Source organism: Cygnus olor, chromosome 4 (assembly GCF_009769625.2).
Source record: "Cygnus olor isolate bCygOlo1 chromosome 4, bCygOlo1.pri.v2, whole genome shotgun sequence".
NCBI classification, from domain to species: Eukaryota; Metazoa; Chordata; class Aves; order Anseriformes; family Anatidae; genus Cygnus; species Cygnus olor.
Genome location: NC_049172.1, coordinates 77531597 through 77547665, shown reverse-complemented (window position 1 = coordinate 77547665; position 16069 = coordinate 77531597). Strand labels below are relative to the sequence as shown.

The window sequence follows — 16069 nt, the reverse complement described above, 5'->3', positions numbered from 1 at the left end:
TTCCATGAATTGGTGACTCCGCGCTGTGCGGAGCACCCAGGGCACGGAGCTGCCCTGTCCCTGCCGTGTGACACCGCTGTCCCCCCGGCAGCACCACCACCCCTCCTGCAGGACCCCCACACTGCCCTGGGCAATTGCCCACCCCCTCTGTCCCTGCTGTCCCTTGTCCTGTCCTCCCCGGCCAACACCGTGTCCCCACTCCTCCAGGGAGGGAAAACAGCCCCAGGGGAGCACCCGCACAGGACCAGGGCAGGGAGTGCCCACGCAGCCCCCTGCAGCGCAGCCAGAGGGCAGCTCCAGTGGCGGGGCAGCAAGACTCAGGGCAGGCGAGCGACCAAAGCAGCAGCCCTGCGGGTGCCGGGCCCCTGAGGACATGGAGCCGCCCGGAGCATGTGCACCAGAGCCGCTCACCGCAGCCCGGTGAGCAGTGACGGGCCCCGCACGTCCCCAGTGTAGTGAGCCAGCAGCCCCAGGGTGAGGGCTTGGTGGGATGGAGCTGCGGCAGCGCCCGGCTGGGAGCCTGCCCGACACTCGCTCCTCTCCCATGCAAAAGCCACCGAGCACGGCTTGCCTCTGTAAATCATACGAAACCCTCAGATGCCTCAAAGGGCAGCTCCATTAGAGATAATCCCACTAAAAACCCACAGATGTTCGCTGGGAAACCAGCCTCCCTGTGTGCCGCGGGTGCTTGCTGCAAAGTGAGCTTTAATGGAGCTCAGCAGCAGCCCCAAACGCTTCAAAGGCCGTGCGCGAGTCCCAGGCCATCAATCGCTGCCAGAGCCTGGAGGGACTGAGAGACAAAACACATCCACCGTGCCCTGCCTGGGAATGCGGCTCCCCCCGCCCCCGTGTTTGGTTTCCCCAGAGTCACACAAGGGGGCTGCGCGGGGGGGCTGCACTGCAGCACAGTGAGCCCGTGACAGGTGACGGGGCAGGAGCTGGAGGAAAGCAGGGGCAGCAGGAGGTGTGGGGGGATGAGGTGTGACGGTGGCAGTGCCCCAGGGGGGACACAGAAGCACAGCCCGGGTCGGGGGGGGGAGCAGCTTTGCACTGATGTGAATGGGGGGGCTGATAGGGTGCCAGGGACAGGCAGCCGGGCAGGGGAAGGAGCAGCACAGGAGCACGTCTGGCTCTTGGTTTTATTAAGAAACCCAAAGCAGGTACAAATCCCTGAAGGCAGCGTGTGCCGCTGTGGGCAGGGCCCAGCCCTGCTGCATGCAGGGCTCCCGGGCACAAGGAGCTCCATGGGCAGGCCCCGGGGCAGCACGGTCCCTAGTCCCCAGAGCCCCCAGGGGGCAGGCCCCCAAGGCACAGCCACGACAGGTGGCAGGAGGTAGGGCCCTGGGCTAGGACCAAGCCCAGCACAGGGCCAGGGGCCGGGGCTGCTGCTGCAGAGGGAGAGAGGGTGCGGGCAGGGCCCCCCACCCCGCTGAGGCCCAGGGAAGGCACCCTGCAGGGTGCCCCCGGCTCCTCCCAGGGCTGGGGACCAGCTCCGAGAGCCCAGCGCACAGCCAGGAGCTGCTGCTGCAGGACGCGGGGCACAAAGCGCCAGGCTGGGGAGGAAACCCGAGCAGGGAGGGCCCAAACCCAACTGTGCTCACTCCTTGGCTCCAGGGCCTGGGGAAAACATCCCAAGAGGTCACAGCCCCCGCGGCCACAGCCCTGCCAGGAGGGGTCCGCGCTCCCGCTGGCTCCCCGGGGCGCGAGGCCGGGCGCTGCGGAGCTGGGTGGCGCAGGAGCAGCAGTCTGTTGGGGCCAGCCCTGGACAGGGTCCCAGCGGTGCAAGGGGGCAGCATCCCACCACAGGGGTCCTGGCTCTGCTCCCCCTGAGCTGGTGAGGTTTGCTGGCTACAGGAGCCCCCCGGGGAGGGCACCCCCCTCGCAGCAGGCCTACGGGCGCTGCCAGGGGCTCGGCGTGGCGTGGGAGGGGTGCTTGAGCTGCAGCACCAGCCTGCTTCCCTCCAGGTCAGCGTCCTGGGGAGGGAGAGACATCGGTGCTGCCACGGCCCCGTTGGGCGCAGAGCCCAGGAGGGGCCGTGGGTCCCCCCGGCCCAGTGCTCACCAGCATGTCCTCGTAGGCTGCTTCTGCTGATGCCTTCTGCTTGAAGTTGACGAAGGCACAGCGTTTGCCTGGGAGCATCCGGATGGACTGGATCTGCCCAAACCTGCGCGGTGGAGTCTCGGCAAGCCTGCCCCACGGACACCCCGCACCAACGCTCCCCACGCTCCGCAGGGAAGGTGAAACACAGCAGGGATGGGGCCGGGCTGTGCCATCGCAGAGCAGGGCTCGCTCCCACCACGGAGCACGGGGAGCAGGGGCCCAAGTGAGTCAGTCCCACAGGGCGGGCAGGGGGCTGGCAGGGCACCGTGGATGCACGGTCCTGGCACCGGGATAGCGACACGGAGCAGGGCGGGCGCAGGGAGAAACACTCACCGGCTGAAGCAGTCCCGCAGCACCTTCTCGGTGATCCTGGAGGTGACGTTCCCAACCCACAGGGGATAGCAGTCCCTGCCAAACCGCACCACCATCACCGGCAGCTGCCTCCCTCCTGCCCACACCCGGAGGGCTCCCCAGCACCCCCAGCTCAGAGGCAGCAACAGGCTTCACCGGCCCTCCCGCTGTCCCGAGTAAGCACCAGGCACCTCCCCTGGGGCCCTGGGCTGCAGTCCCCGCCAGCCCCGTCTCCCTCCCCAGCCCCTGGGCCCTACCTGCCAGGATGATGCGGAGGCAGCTGCTGCTGCTTGCTGCTCGCTGCGGCTGTGGCCCGGGCCTGGCTTTTCGAGTGGCTCCTCGAGTTCACCACGGTCACAAAGCCGCTCATGTCGGTGTCACAGCAGCTCCCATTCACCCACTCGTCTGGTGAGAGGCACCCGGCGCTCAGCACATTGAGGGCTGGGGGCCAGCCCAGCCTCCACATCCCCCGCTCGCGTCCAGCTCCACCGCACCCAGGGCCCCCCAGCACCATCCCTAAGGCAAACTGCTGCCGGTGCTGAGCCCCTTACCGGGCAGGGGCAGCGGTGGATCCCCATCTTCCAGCAGGGACAGCACGGGGACGCCCCCAGGGACACCAGCTGTGTGGGCGCTGCTCTGCTGCGGAGGGGAGAGGGGTCAGGGCCCGTGGGGTGGCGCTGGGGCCAGCAGCACAGCAGGGCCGGAGCTCACCTGCAGCAGCGCCCGGCAGGCCTGCAGCTGGGCGGCCGCGTCAGCGTGGGCACCATCCAGCCGCAGCAGCTCCTCGAAGGTCCTAACGGCCTCGGCATAGCGCTGGGGCCACGCGGGGAGAGGGGCTGAGCTCCTGTCCCCAGGGACATGCTGCCTCTGCCCCCATGCAGGGCTCTGCCAAGCACCTGCAGCCCCCCTGCCCACCCTGGTACCTTCAGCCCCCGCAGGGCTTTGCCCTTGCGGAAGAAGCCTTTGGGCCAGTTGGGCTGGAGGCTGAGGGACATCTGCGCATCCCTGAGCGCCTCCTCGTATTGCTGGAGCTTCTCGTAACAGTACGAGCGGTTCCCGAAGAGCCTGGGGGCAGAGCAGGGTCGTGGCTGCAGGCTCTGGGCACGCCAGCTGGGACGCGGAGCTCAGTGACCCCGCAGCGCCCAGCCCCGTGCTCACCGGTGCTCCCTGGGGTTCAGCTTCACGGCCTCGGTGAAGGCCTGCACTGCCTCCACGTAGTGGCCCTCCTGGGCGGCCTCGTTGCCGTGACCTGCAGGGAGAGCATCGCCCGCTGCCAACCCTCAAGCGAGCCAGGCAGCCCAGCTGGGGGGAGCAGAGCGGTGTCCCGGCACGCGGCAGGGACACGCGTGTCTGCTGGGGACGAGCAGGGCCACAGAGAGGAGGTGGCAGCAGCTTCGCCTTCACCCCGTCAGGTGGGAAAGGTGCCTCGGAGACAGCCCGGTGCCACACAGACCCACAGCCAGTGAGAAGCACGAGGGTGCACGCCCAGAGCAACCCTCCTGGGGCAAAGCTGCCCACAGAGCCTGGACAAAGCAGGGCAGAGCTGCCATGTGCCCACCCTCTTGCTCTCGCTGTCCGGGGAGGCCCGAGGCACTGACCTGCAAGAATCAGGCTCTGCTCCACCACGCTTGTGTCCAGGGGCACAGGCTCAGGGGCCTGTGGGGCAGCCAAGCACGGCAGCGGGGGCTCAGGTGCCTGTGGGGCAGCCAAGCAGGGCAGCGGGGGTGAGGGCTCCTGCCCCAGCCTGGGGACCGAGGCAGACGGCCCAGCAGAGCTGCCTGTCCCCGGTGTGCAGGCACCGCTCCCCACTGTGCCCCAGCTTGTAGGGCTGGGCAGAGGATGGGGGCACCCACACCCCCGCCAGCGCAGCGCAGCCAGCTCCAAAGAGCTGGGAGAGGCTGGGGAGGAGCTGCCATGGCTCCCAGCCTATAGCACCGGGGTGGACACCGTCCCTGTCACCACCCAGGCAGACAGAGCACGGCCCTGGGACCCACGTGCTGTGCCAGCCCCTTGGTGACTGGGGGCTCTCTCTGCCCACACACGGTTCCAGCTCTAATTCAGGAGCTGGGCCAGCCACAGGCTGTGAAGAGAGTTCAGGGCGAGTCAGTGCCGAGGGTACTTACGGCTCCCATGCGTCCTTTACCAGGTTCCTGCAGCTGCCATCAGCGTGCTCAGGAGGCCCCAGCCTGAAGGAGCTCTGGCACCAGGACCGCTGGCGCCCAGCCTTGGGACCGGCAGCAGCAGCACCGCTGCCCACGGCCGCCCTGGTTCCCACTCCCTTCCCAGGAACTGCCCAAGGGACTGCCCTGCCCGAGGCCCCTCGTGGGCAGGGGTCCTGCAGAGACACCCCAGCCCCCCCGGCAGCGCGCTCCTGCCTGCAGGGAAGGCCCCTCTGGGGGGCGGGATCCAACTCACTGTCTCCTGCAGCCCCTTGTTGGGCTCTACAGCACCAGGTTTGGTCGGTTTCTCCTTCCCAGGCACTTGCAGCTTCACGCCTGCTTTCTGCCGTGCTTTGAAGACAAAGGTGCAGCTCAAGTCCAGTTCGTCCTAGAAGATGAGAGGGGTCAGAGCCGTGCAGAGCCGCGTGCCCTGTCTGCACGGCAGGCAGCGGTCAGGAAGCGCAGCAGGCGCCGCGCGGGGCTGACCCCGGCAGGCAGGCAGGCAGCGCAGCCCACGGCCGCAGCGCCTCACCTCTGCCTCCTCCACGCTACCACCCTGGTCCCCTGCTCCCTCCTCCGCACCATCCCCGAGGCTCTGAGAGGGGCTGGAGGCTGAGCAGCCCTTCTCCTCCTCAGCACCATCAGCATCGGCGGGAGCAGCGCTGTTCAGAGACGAGGTACTCTGCAGAGAGAGAACGGGGAGTGGGAAGGCAGCCGCAGTCAGGGCTCTGCCCCCGGCAGCTCTCGCAGCCCCAGCTCTGCACGTTCCGAGGTTTGTGGGAGCCGCAGGGAGAGAGAAAGGTGCACGGCCGCTCACCGACTCAGCCTCCTGCTTGCTTTTTAGCTCTTGTTTTAACTTTTCCTGCTTCTTCCTGTCCTTCTGCTTCTGAAAAGCAGAGATAAAACCACGCGTTGGCAGCAGCCCAAAGCGGCACAAACCCAGACCTGACCCGCGGCGCAGCTCTCTGCCCAGCGTGCTGCTGCGGGCAACGAGCGTAAGCAAGCGCCAGCCCCCAGGAGACATGCCTCGCACCGGGGCTATCAGCGGGGCTCAGACAGCAGGGACCACGCTCCAGGCGGGCCGTGAGAGCCCCACAGCGGCACACACCCACCTTCTTCTTCAATTTCTTTTTCTCCGCTTTCTTCTTCATTCGCTCCTCCTCTGCCACCAGCTCCTTCGCGTTCTTTTCTGCTTCCTGGGGGGAGAGAGGTGTCAGTGACCAACTATGAGCCCCTGACACCGCACCCCAGCCAGGGAAAGGCTGGGGTGTGCAGGCAGCAACGCCTCAGCTGCCCCTGAGCGTGGTGGGAGCTGCCGCAGGGCTGACAGGAACACCGTGGAGCTGCAGGGATTCGTGGGGGAGCCACGGATTCGGGAGGGGATCACGGGCAGGAAGCTGCAGCAGCTGCTGCTCACACAGGAACTACGACGTGGCTCAGCCACAACAGCCCTGAGCCCAAAGGGGCCATCGGGGCAGCTCTGCAGAGCTGGAGCCAATGTGGGGATCACAGGAGCGGCTTGCGAGAGCTGAGCCTTGCTGCAGCCAGGAGGCGAAGGGACCAGCGGGCACAGCATGGCAGGGACGGGTCAGGCTGGCAGCAGGGGCACCTCGGGGAGGAGGAGCAGCGCGTGTGGCCGAGGGCGCTCACCTCCGCTGTGACCTGGTGCCTCCAGGACGCGTTCAGGCCGTGCACGCCCAGGTTTAGAAAGCCGGGGGCTGGGTGCACGGGCAGCGGCTCCCCGCACAGGATGGGATTGTTGGTCCCGTGGAAACTGAAGCCGGGGCTGCTGTAGCTCCGGGTGTAGTCGATCCAGTCGTCATCCTCCTCCCCCTCGCTGGACTCCGGCTGGCTGGGGCAGTAGAAGCCCTGGCCTGTGCAGGGCGAGGCGCTGCCCACACCTCCCCACGGCCGTGCCCCCCGCAGCCCCAGGTACGGCCGCCCCCGCCCCGCCTCCCTCTCCCCCCCGGCACCGAAGCAGCAGCAAACGGCCCCCGCAGGCGGGGGAGCCGCCGGCCGCTGAAGGCCACGCTCCGATAACGGGAGCGGCGCTGCGGGGGAGCGCCCAGCCCCAGCACGGCCGGGCCGGGTCCTCCCCCCTGCCTGGCGGGGGCCGGCAACCGCTGCCCGCTCCTCCAGCGCTTCCCCCGCTGCCGGGGAACGCGGGGCACCGCCGGGCCGCTCCCAGCCCCCCCCCGCCCTTGGGGTCCCCAGGGGCCGAGCCCCCCCCGCCCTCACCTGGCAGCGGCTCCGCGGCGGCTCGTCCCGGCGCCGTGCGGTGCAGCGGGGGGCAGGCAGCCTGCGGGCGGAGCGGGGCGGGAGGTGCCGCGGCCGCCCCGCACGCACCGGGGGCGCTGCCCCGGGGCTCCCAGCCCCCCCCGTCCCGCCGCCTACCTGCACCTGCCGCATCCTCCGCTCGGCCTCGGGGGCTCCGGGCAGCAAGTGCCGGGGGCACGGGGGCGCTGCGGGGGGCGGGGGCAGCGCTCAGCCGCCGGCGGAACCGAAACCGAAACCCGGCGGCGCGGCGCGGGGCGGGGCGGACCCAGCCCTCCCCGCTCCCCGCTCCCGGGACCCCGCCCCGCGACCCCCCCCCGGCCCCGTACCGCCGCTCCAGCCGCCGGCGCCGAGCACGCAGCCCCAGGGGCAGGCGACGGGGGCGGCCCCGGGTCCCGTCCCGGCTGGGCTCCGCATGGCCCGGCCCCGCCGCTCCCGGTGCCCGCCGCCGGACCGCGGAAGCTCCCGCTCGGCGCGGGCCGGAAGTGGGGCGCGGGCGGGGCGTGAGGCCGCCGGCCGCCATCTCGGGTGCGGGCAGGACGGCGGCCCGCGAGGCCCAAGCGGCACGTCCCGCACCCCCAGCGACGTCCCGCCCCCAGCGACCCCCCGGGGGTCGCAGCCGTGGGCGCCGCAGCCCCTCCCGCCGCCCGTCCCGGGGCACGGCCGTGCCCCCCCGCACCCCGCGGCGCTGCCAGCAGGCGGGGGCGGGAGCCGGCGGCCGGCCGTCCCCGCCCGCTGCCCTGCGCCGGATTAGCGGGGCTCACGAGCGCTAAGCTCATTTCCCGGCGGCCCTGCCGGCGGCGGTCGCCCGTGCCCGGAGCCGTGCCCGCGCCCGGCCCAAGATGCAGGACGGACGGCCCGGGAGGAGCTGCGGGACGCCCTGCGGGCAGGTGAGGCCCCGAGCCCCGCGGGGACGGCGCGGCAGGGACGGGGCGCGCAGCTCTGCCCGCGGGACCCGGCCCCGGTCCCTGCCGGCGGCCCCCGCTCCCCGGCGGCGCCGTGGGGACGTTAGTTGGGTAACGGGCGAGCGGGCCGGTGGGGAGCTCTGGGGCCGGCGCACCCGGGGAGGGCCGGGCCGGGCCGGGCCGGGGCGCAGCAGGGCGCCGCCCTCCCGCCGGCAGCACGGCCCCGGCCCGGCGCAGAGGTCGCGGCCTGGCGGCGGCACCGGGCCCGACCCCGCTTTCGGCGTCTCCTCGGTAACTGCGCCCGCCCGCAGGGCGTCACGTGGCCCCGCCCCGGGAGGGGGCGTGGCACTCCGGCTCGGCGGGCACCGATTGGCCGCGCGAGCGGGAGGGGCGGGGCGCGGGCAGGCGGCCCCGCCCCTTGCTGACCGCCCCTGCCCGCAGCCGCCGCCCGCCGCCCGCCCGCCCCCGCCCCCGCTCCCGGTGCCCGGCCCGGTGCCCGCCCCGCCGGCCCTGCCCGCGCTGCCGCCCCTGCTGCCGCCCCTGCTGCCGCCGCTCGCCGCCCCGCCCCGGCCGCCCGCGGAGCCAGGTGAGCGCCGCCGCCCCCCGTTCTCCCCGCCCCGCGCCCAGCTCGGTCCCGGTGCCGGTCCCGGTCCCGGTCCCGTCCCCGCAGGCGGCGGCCCCCGGGGCGGCCTGGCCCGCTCGCTGCGGAAGGCGGAGGCCATGCTGCGGAGCTGCGTCGGCCCCGGCATGCGGCGCCTGCTGCCCCCCCCGCCCGGCCCGGCCGCCCCGGGCGGGGACGCGGAGGAGCGCCCCGAGGCGCCGGCGGGGCTGGAGCGGAGCCTGGCGGGGCTGCGCCGCGCCTTCCGCGCCTGGGAGGACCCGCGCACCGAGACCTTCCGCGGCCACGTGCGGCACCAGCCCGCCGACGCCTTCTCCTTCCACCCGCTGCACCCGCGCGTGGCCGAGCGCGGCGCCACGCTGCAGGCGCTGCTGCAGCACCGCCACCTCCTGCGCCTGGCCCGCGAGTACTGCCGCCGCCTGCACGCCGCCTCCGCCTTCCTCCGCCGGCTGCTGCCCGGGGCACCGGGGGCGGCCCGGCCGCTGCGGGGGCTCTGCGAGGAGCTGCGGGCGCACGCCGGGCACTGGAGCGCGCTGCAGCGGCGGATGCGCGGCGAGGCCTGGCTGCGCCCGCTGCTGCTGCGCCGGCACGAGGCGGTGGCGCACATGCGGCGGGCGCTGGGGCTGCTGGCGCTGCAGGCGGCGCGGCTGCTGGAGGCGCGGGCCGAGGAGGCGCTGCGGGGCCTGGCGAGGGCCGGGCCCCCGGGTCCCCCCCCGGCGCTGCTCGCCGACCTCTTCCAAGGGCTGGAGATCTACAACCGCGTGCTGGGCGACCTGGACCCCGAGCTGGGCTCCGTCCAAGGCTGGGCGGGGGGGCTGCCCCGCGCCTTCCCCCTGCAGAGGGTGCTGGCGGTGCTGGCGGCTGAGCGCGGCCGGCTGGCGGCCGAGCGGCTCGGGCAGCTCCTGCAGCACGGGGCAGAGGGCACCGTGCTTTGGCCTCCAGCTGGCTGCCCCATCGCAGCGGAGGATGTGGGACCTTCGGGCCGGGGAGTGCTGCAGAACCTCCCCGAGGAGCTGCGGGCGCTGTGTGTGGAGGACAAGGAGCTCGTTGGCCCCGTCCTGGAGGTGCTGGTGGCCTCCGCTGACAGCCTCTGGCGCCACGTGCTCAGCGAGCCGGCGGGGAGCCCCGTGCCCCCATGCACGGCCCCGCGGCCGGGCTCCCCGGGCTGGAAGTCGGTGCGCTGGCTGGACGCGTCCCACGCGGCAGCAGCCGAGGCCCTGTACGCCCGGTACCTCCCGCTCTTCTGGGACGCCACCAGCGCTGCGCTGGGCCTGCGCCTGGAGCTGCCGGACTGCAGGGCAGGACGGGCCCCCAGCAACACGCAGGAGCTGCGCCAGGCACTCGCCCAGGGTCCCTGCGGAGTGGCCGCCTCCAGGAGACCCCCAGCCCTGCACCGGGGGCCAAGGGTCCTGCAGGGCGTCCCTCAGCGCTGTCCCCCTGCAGCCCGCGTCCCCCCGGAGTGCCAGGAGGAGCTGGAGCGGCTCTGCCTGCGCCTGCTGTGCCAGGGCGTCCTGCGCACCTGGGAGCGAGGTAGGGGGTGCGGGGTGGCCGGGGGGGCCCTGTCCGGGGCCCAGCACCGCTCACCCCATGTCCCCCTCGCAGACTTCACCCGGGCACTGGGCTCAGGGCTGTGTGACCGGTGCTCAGCGGTGTCGGAGCCATCAGGGGGAGCGGCGCAGAGCAGCACCGCCCGGCTCCTGCAGCAGCTCTACCCAGGCCTGTCCTTCGCCCTGCGGCACCTGCCGCCCGTGCTGGAGGGTGAGTGGCACCTTGTCATGGTCTGGGGACAGGGACAGTCCCTCTGTTGGCCCTGCTGTGCCGAGCTCCTGCTAGGTGCGGTGTCACCGCAGCCACCACCATGTCCCCACCGCTCTGTCTGCCCCCAGGCAGCCCCCCTGGCTCGCCCTGCCTGCGCCTGCAGCTGCTGGGCCGGTGCCTGGCCACGGTGCAGGCCTCCTGCTCCTGGCTGATGGGCAAGGCCTTCCAGTACCTGGCGTCCTGGTCCCTCCACCAGTTCCTGCTCGTCACCCAGGGAGACCTGCAGGTGAGTGCAGGGCCAGGGTGGGGGCACAGGGGGCTCAGCCCCACTGCGGGGCTGGGGGCAGGCTTTGGGTCACTCTTCTTCCCTCTGCCGCCTACAGCTGCTGAAGGCCGAGACGGACGCGCTGGTGCTGCTGGTGAGCGCGGCCTTCCCGGAGCCCGGGGACAGCCCCCAGCACCTCGCGCCCCACCAGCGGCTCCGGTCCCACCAGGAGATGTGGCTGTGCCAGCAGATCCGCTCCACGGCTGCCAGCATCCAGGTAGGGCCGAGCACTGCCAGTGGCTTGTGTGCCACTGCCACAGCCCCAGGTGCCAGCGGCTGCCACGCACCGAGCCCTGCGCTGTGTTGGGAGAGGTCCCGCAGCGGGGAGGGAGTGGTTTGGCACGGCCGGGCACTGGGCTGCGCAGCCCCAGCTCCCCTTGCTCTGCTCCCCAGCAATTTGCGGGGGAAGTGCTGAAGATGTTCTCCACCGACTGCAAGCGGATGTCGGCCGAGATCTTTGACCAGACCATGCCACTGGGCAAGCACTGGAGGGTCAGCCTCCGAGCCGGTGGGTAGCAGGCGCCCTGGCCCCCCCAGCCCTGGCAGGGCCGCGGGGCTGACCGGGTCCCCGTCCCCGCAGAGCTGCCCAGCTCCCCCAGCGAGTACGCGGCGGCAGCGGCCCAGACGGTGCTGGGCCAGGTCCTGCAGGGTGCCCAGCTGCTGCCCCGCGACTGCCAGGTGCCCGCCCTGGCCCGGGTCACGACGGCCTTCGTGGAGGCCTGGATGGATCACATCCTGGCTCGGAAGATCAAGTTTAGGTGAGGGTGGCGGGGCCGCGGCTGGGCAGGGGCAGGGGCCGGGGGCGCCCAGGCTGAGGCGCTGTGCACAGCCTGCAGGGCGCCCTGCAGCTGCAGCAGGACTTCGCGCTGGTGCGGGACCTGGTGCAGTCGGAGCACTACGGGCTGGCGCCCGAGACCCGGCAGTCGCTGCTCTCCCTGCGCGTCTTCCAGCAGATGGACAGCGCCATCCTCTGCCTGCTGCAGCAGCCCAGCGGCAAGGCCTACCCGTCCTCCCACCCCTGGCCCTCCCTGCGCCGGTGCTGTGAGTCGGGACGGGGACAGGGATGGGAGCCCCCAGCCCGCAGCTCCCGTGGTGCCTGCCTCGGGCTCCTCATCCCTCCCCGGTGCCGGGGAGCTCGGGACGGGGGGCACGGGGCAGGCCCCCATCCCTCCTGTGACCCCGTCTCCTCTCCCCATCCAGGCTCCAACAACGGCGCCCGCACGCAGGAGCTGGGCGCGAGCAGCCTGCACAGCCTGGAGACCCTGGAGGCGCCGGGGGCCGCGGCGGGGCCCCCCCCCGGCCTCCCCCAGCACGGAGCCTCCCGGCCAGCTGCGCGCCCCCCCCGAGTCCTACCTGGCGGGCAGCCAGCAGCAGTGGCTGGCGCTGCGGCTGCGCGGGGCCCGGCGCTGGCGTGTGCCCGGCCTGCCCTGCATGGCCAAGAGCCCCGAGGGCTGAGCAGCAATAAAGCGCCCAACGAGCTGAGCTGAGCCGGGCTCTGGGCCTCTGTCCCCTTCCCCGTGGGGGGGTCCCGTGGGAGCGCCCGGGGGGGGCAGTCCCAGCCCCGGCTGCCGACTCCCGGTGCTCGCGGCCTCGAGCAGCGCCGTGCGCCCGGCCCGGGGGCCCGTGGCCGTCGCCCCGGTGCCGCTCCCTGCCACCCCGCGTGGGTGCCCGCCCGGGGACACCCCCGGGGCCGTCCCCGTCCCCGCTGTGCCCGAGGGGCCTCGCCGGCCCCGCCAAGCCCCGTGCTCAGGCCGTGCTCGCCCGGTGCTGCCCGGCGCCGTGCTGCCCACGCGGGGCCGGTTTCGGGGGGGGGGGGGGGGGGGGTTCCCCGCGGGGGTTCGGGGTCCGCACAGCGCCGCTGCCGACCCCCGTGCCCCCGCCGTGCCCCCGCGTCTCGTTTCTTCCCTCCCGCGGTGCCGCCGCGCCCGGTGCCGGGGTCTCCCGGCCCCCCGGTGCTCCCCGCGCCCGGTGCCGGCGGGACTACGGCTCCCATCATGCCGCCGCTGCCGCCCGGTCACTTCCTCCGCGCGGCGGGGCGGGGCGGGGTCGGGCCGAGCCGCTCGCCCCTTCCCCGTCCCGGTCCCCTTCCCCGTCCCGGTCCCGGTCCCCGTCCCGGTGCCGCCTCGGGCCCGGCCCGGCCCGGCCCCGCCGCCGCCGCGATGTCCGCCGCCAGCGCGGCCGAGCTGGGCGCCGCCGACCGCGCCCCTTCGCCACGGCAAGTACCGGGACCGGGAGCGGACCGGGCCGGGAGCGGGGCGGCAGGGGCCGGGGCCCGGCGGGGCGCGCGGTGACGGTGCCGGTGGTGCGCAGGGCCCGTGCCCGGCGGGCGCCGAGGAGGACGGGGCCGAGGAGCTGCCGGGGGCCGGGGGGCCGCTGGCCTGGGCCCCCCGCGAGAAGCTGCTGCACGAGGCGCGGCTCAAGGCCAAGGCCAAGCGGCGGCTGCGGCGCGCCTCGTCCCGGGACTCGGCCCGAGAGTCGCTGTCCGAGGGCGCCGAGCCCGGCCCCGAGCCCGGCAGCCCCAAGGGCAGGGCCCACGACCGCAAGTCCCGCATGGGCAAGGGCCGCGGGCTGCCCAAGAAAGGTGAGGGGCGGGCGGGGACCCCCGCGACCCCCGGGGGGCTGGGAACCACCCTCCATTTCCCCTTGGGGCTGGGGACCCCGCAGAGCCCTGTCACCCCCCCCCGTGAGGCTAGAACCCCCCCCTTTCCATTCCCCCCGAGGCTGGGACCCCCATACGGCCCTGTCACCCCCCCATGAGGCTGGGACCCTCCCCTGCATCCTTCCTGACCCGCACAGCCCCGACACCTCCCCACGAGCTTGCCCCCTTCCCCCCCCCCTCGCATCCCCCACGGGGCAGGGCTCCCTCCCATCCCCCCAGGCTGGCCCTGCTGGTAGCCCCCCCCGGGTGGTCTCAGTGCCCCCCGTGGCTGAGCCCCATCTATGCCCGGTGCAGGCGGTGCCGGGGGCAAGGGTGTGTGGGGTGCCCCCGGCGTGGTGTACGGCTACCAGGAGCCTGATGCCCGCGACCCCAACTACGACGAGGTGGCTCAGGTACAGCCCTGGCCCCCTCCCTGAGCCCCTGCCTGGGGCAGCCCCCACTGTGGGCGGCCGACTGGAGCCCCACGGGTAGCCACGTCCGTCTGTCCCCGCAGGGGGACACGGTGTATGCCACCGTGGTGCCCGAGCTGGAGGAGGACGAGCTGGAGAAGAACGTGCAGCCCATGGTGCTGGAGTACTTTGAGCACGGGGACACCAGCGAGGTCATGGTGCGTCGGGGCAGGGGGAAAGGGGACCCTCGGTGAGGGGGACGGGGCCAGCTGGTGCGGGGCAGGGTCCCAGGGAGGGGAAGGGTCCCTTGGAGCGTGGAGGGGGGTCCCTTGCTGGTGGTAGCCCTTTGGAAGGGGCAGGGTCCCTTGGGGAGGGGATGGGGTGCCTTGGTGATGGGGAGGGGAGATGCAGGGGCCAGGCTGGTGGTGGGGCAGGGTCCGGGGAGGGGCAGGGTCTGGGGGGTGTGCGCGGGGCCAGCGTTAACGTGCTGGGCGCAGGCGCTGCTGCGGGGGCTGAACCTGGGCAGCCAGAAGCACGCGGTGCCCTCGCTGGCGGTGGCACTGGCTCTGGAGGGCAAGGCCAGCCACCGCGAGCTGACGTCCCGCCTGCTGTCCGACCTGGTGGGCCGCGTGGTGAGCCCCGAGGACATCGCCTGGGCCTTCGACAAGATGCTGCAGGACCTGCCCGACCTCATCCTCGACACCCCCGAGGCCCCCCAGGTGTCAGCGGGCGCGGGGACGCGGCCGTGCCGGGGCGCGCTCTGGGGTTGTGGCCATGCCGGGTCTGCCGTGCGGGGAGGTGGCTGTGCCGGGGGGGTGGACGTGCCAGGGGGTGCCAGGGGAACGTGGCTACGCTGGCAGTGCTTGGGTCAGCGGCGGGCCACGCGCTGACACCGTGCCCCCAGATGCTGGGGCAGTTCATTGCCCGGGCGGTGGCCGACCACGCGCTGCCCCTGGACTTCCTGGAGCGCTACAAGGGGCGCGTGGACTGCGAGCACGCCAGGTAAGCGCCGCCCCGGCCCCCGCTGCCCACCCTGCGCCCGGCCCTCACCCCGTCCTCCGCAGGGCTGCCCTCGACCGCGCCGCTGTCCTGCTGCGCATCAAGCGCGACGTCAACCGGCTCGACAACGTCTGGGGCGTGGGGGGCGGCCAGCGCCCCGTCAAGCACCTGGTCAAGGAGGTCAGCGCGTGGCCGGCCCCGCATGCATCCCGCGCCGCGTCCCCCGGTCCTGCCCATTCCCCGTCCATGCGGATGTCCCCACGCTTCGTCCCCTCCCACGGGCCCTGCCCGTGCCTCCAGACGTGCCCTGTGTGTCCCCCGCCGCACCCCTCTGGACGTGCGTGCCCACGTGGCATTCACTGCTCGTGTCCCCGGTCTGTTCTGCCATACCAGCAGCACCCCCAGCTGTCTCAGTGCCACCCCCACATCAGGACCCCATTCCCAGCCGTCCCCACACAAAGTCCCTGTGCGGTGTCCCCGCCGTCCCCACCGCAGCCGTCTCTGTCCCCAGATGAACCTGCTGCTGCGGGAGTACCTGCTCTCCGGGGAGGTGTCGGAGGCTGAGCGCTGCCTGCGGGCGCTGGAGGTGCCGCACTTCCACCATGAGCTGGTGTACGAGGTGAGGGGCTGGGGGGGCTGGGGGTGCCGGGGGGGCCCCGCGGCCGTGCTGACGCCCGCTGCCCGCAGGCGGTGGTGATGGTGCTGGAGGGCTCCGGGGACGCGCCAGTGACGATGATGGTGACGCTGCTGAAGGTGCTGTGGGAGACGGGGCTGGTGACGCTGGACCAGATGAACCGGGTGAGCGCGGAGGCAACCGTCGGGGGGCCGGGGGTGCGGGGCGGGGGTCCCAGGGCTGACGCCTGCGGTGTCCCCGCGACCCCAGGGCTTCCAGCGGGTGTACGCGGAGCTGGGGGACATCAGCCTGGACGTGCCCCTGGCCCACGGCCTCCTGGAGCGGCTGGTGGAGCTCTGCTTCCAGCGCGGCATCATCACCAGGGCGCTGCGGGACGCCTGCCCCGCCAGGTACGGGGACACGGGGGGGCGGGGGAGCGAGGGGGCCTTCATCCCCTCACCCCCTCCTCCTCCTCCTCCTCCTCCTCCTCCTCCTCCTCCTCCTCCTCCACAGGGGCCGAAAGCGCTTCGTCAGCGAGGGCGACGGGGGCCAGGTCAAGCAGTGAGCGCCGGGCACGGCCCCCCCCGGGCTCCGAGGGCCCCGCCGCTGCTGCCCCGGGACCAGACCCGGAGCCGGAGCCGGAGCCGGAGCCGGGGCCGGGGCCGCCGGTGCGGGCGGGCCGGACGCGGGCACAATAAAGCGGCTTCCAGGGACGAGCGCGTCTGCGTCTGCGGCTCGGGCCCCGCCGGTACCGGGGACGCCGCGGTCCCCCCCCAGCAGCGGCCCCCGGAGGCGCCGCCAGGGGGCGCTCCCCCCGCTCCCCCCAGCCCCGCCCGGTGACGCGCGGCGATGGCGGCGGAGCGGCGGCGGCGGGGCGCGGAGGGGCCGCGGGAGGCGCGGGGCCGGCCCCGGGAGCG

General features: G+C 73.5%; 3 protein-coding genes across 5 annotated transcripts; 2 read left to right on the top strand and 1 right to left on the bottom strand.

Annotated features, from left to right (window-relative positions):
* Positions 1-1125: 1125 nt before the first annotated feature.
* Positions 1126-7362, bottom strand: TTC31 (tetratricopeptide repeat domain 31). Of its 3 annotated transcripts, none has more exons than XM_040556103.1 (17): positions 7215-7362; positions 7006-7073; positions 6849-6910; positions 6262-6472; positions 5724-5807; positions 5429-5497; positions 5144-5293; positions 4868-4999; positions 4051-4147; positions 3611-3701; positions 3376-3517; positions 3164-3265; positions 3004-3091; positions 2710-2857; positions 2435-2509; positions 2063-2165; positions 1126-1974 (listed from the first exon to the last, which is right to left on the bottom strand). In XM_040556103.1, exons 1-17 carry the CDS (start codon positions 7300-7302, stop codon positions 1891-1893), a joined length of 1794 nt encoding a protein of 597 aa, XP_040412037.1. In that variant the 5' UTR covers positions 7303-7362; the 3' UTR covers positions 1126-1890. The 3 variants fall into 3 exon arrangements, with proteins under 3 accessions (XP_040412037.1, XP_040412035.1, XP_040412036.1); XM_040556101.1 differs by having other exon boundaries at positions 6262-6485; positions 6850-6910; XM_040556102.1 differs by having other exon boundaries at positions 3004-3088; positions 6262-6485; positions 6850-6910.
* A 1118-nt stretch (positions 7363-8480) lies between these two features.
* CCDC142 (coiled-coil domain containing 142) lies at positions 8481-12268 on the top strand. Its single transcript, XM_040555853.1, has 8 exons — positions 8481-9939; positions 10012-10167; positions 10296-10453; positions 10551-10709; positions 10886-11000; positions 11073-11250; positions 11322-11533; positions 11693-12268. The coding sequence occupies exons 1-8, from the start codon at positions 8511-8513 to the stop codon at positions 11977-11979; spliced, it is 2694 nt and encodes an 897-aa protein (XP_040411787.1). The 5' UTR covers positions 8481-8510; the 3' UTR covers positions 11980-12268.
* A 130-nt stretch (positions 12269-12398) lies between these two features.
* Positions 12399-15865, top strand: LOC121069397 (programmed cell death protein 4-like; the record flags this gene model as incomplete). Its single annotated transcript, XM_040555546.1, has 11 exons — positions 12399-12707; positions 12803-13073; positions 13446-13543; positions 13645-13758; positions 14038-14259; positions 14445-14542; positions 14605-14719; positions 15051-15158; positions 15227-15337; positions 15423-15562; positions 15666-15865. Coding segments are annotated over 11 exons (1638 nt in total), but the record flags the coding sequence as incomplete, so codon positions are not given.
* Between the last annotated feature and the right edge of the window lie 204 nt (positions 15866-16069).

Coding starts and splice junctions, on each gene's coding strand:
- TTC31 (XM_040556101.1), bottom strand. CDS start 7,302: ATGCGGAGCCCAGCCGGGACGGGACCCGGGGCCGCCCCCGTCGCCTGC. Junction 7,074..7,214: donor CGCCGGCGGCTGGAGCGGCG/GTACGGGGCCGG, acceptor CGCCCCCCGCAG/CGCCCCCGTGCCCCCGGCAC. Junction 1,975..2,062: donor CAGCCTACGAGGACATGCTG/GTGAGCACTGGG, acceptor CTCCCTCCCCAG/GACGCTGACCTGGAGGGAAG.
- CCDC142 (XM_040555853.1), top strand. CDS start 8,511: ATGCTGCGGAGCTGCGTCGGCCCCGGCATGCGGCGCCTGCTGCCCCCC. Junction 10,168..10,295: donor CCTGCCGCCCGTGCTGGAGG/GTGAGTGGCACC, acceptor GTCTGCCCCCAG/GCAGCCCCCCTGGCTCGCCC. Junction 10,454..10,550: donor TCACCCAGGGAGACCTGCAG/GTGAGTGCAGGG, acceptor TGCCGCCTACAG/CTGCTGAAGGCCGAGACGGA.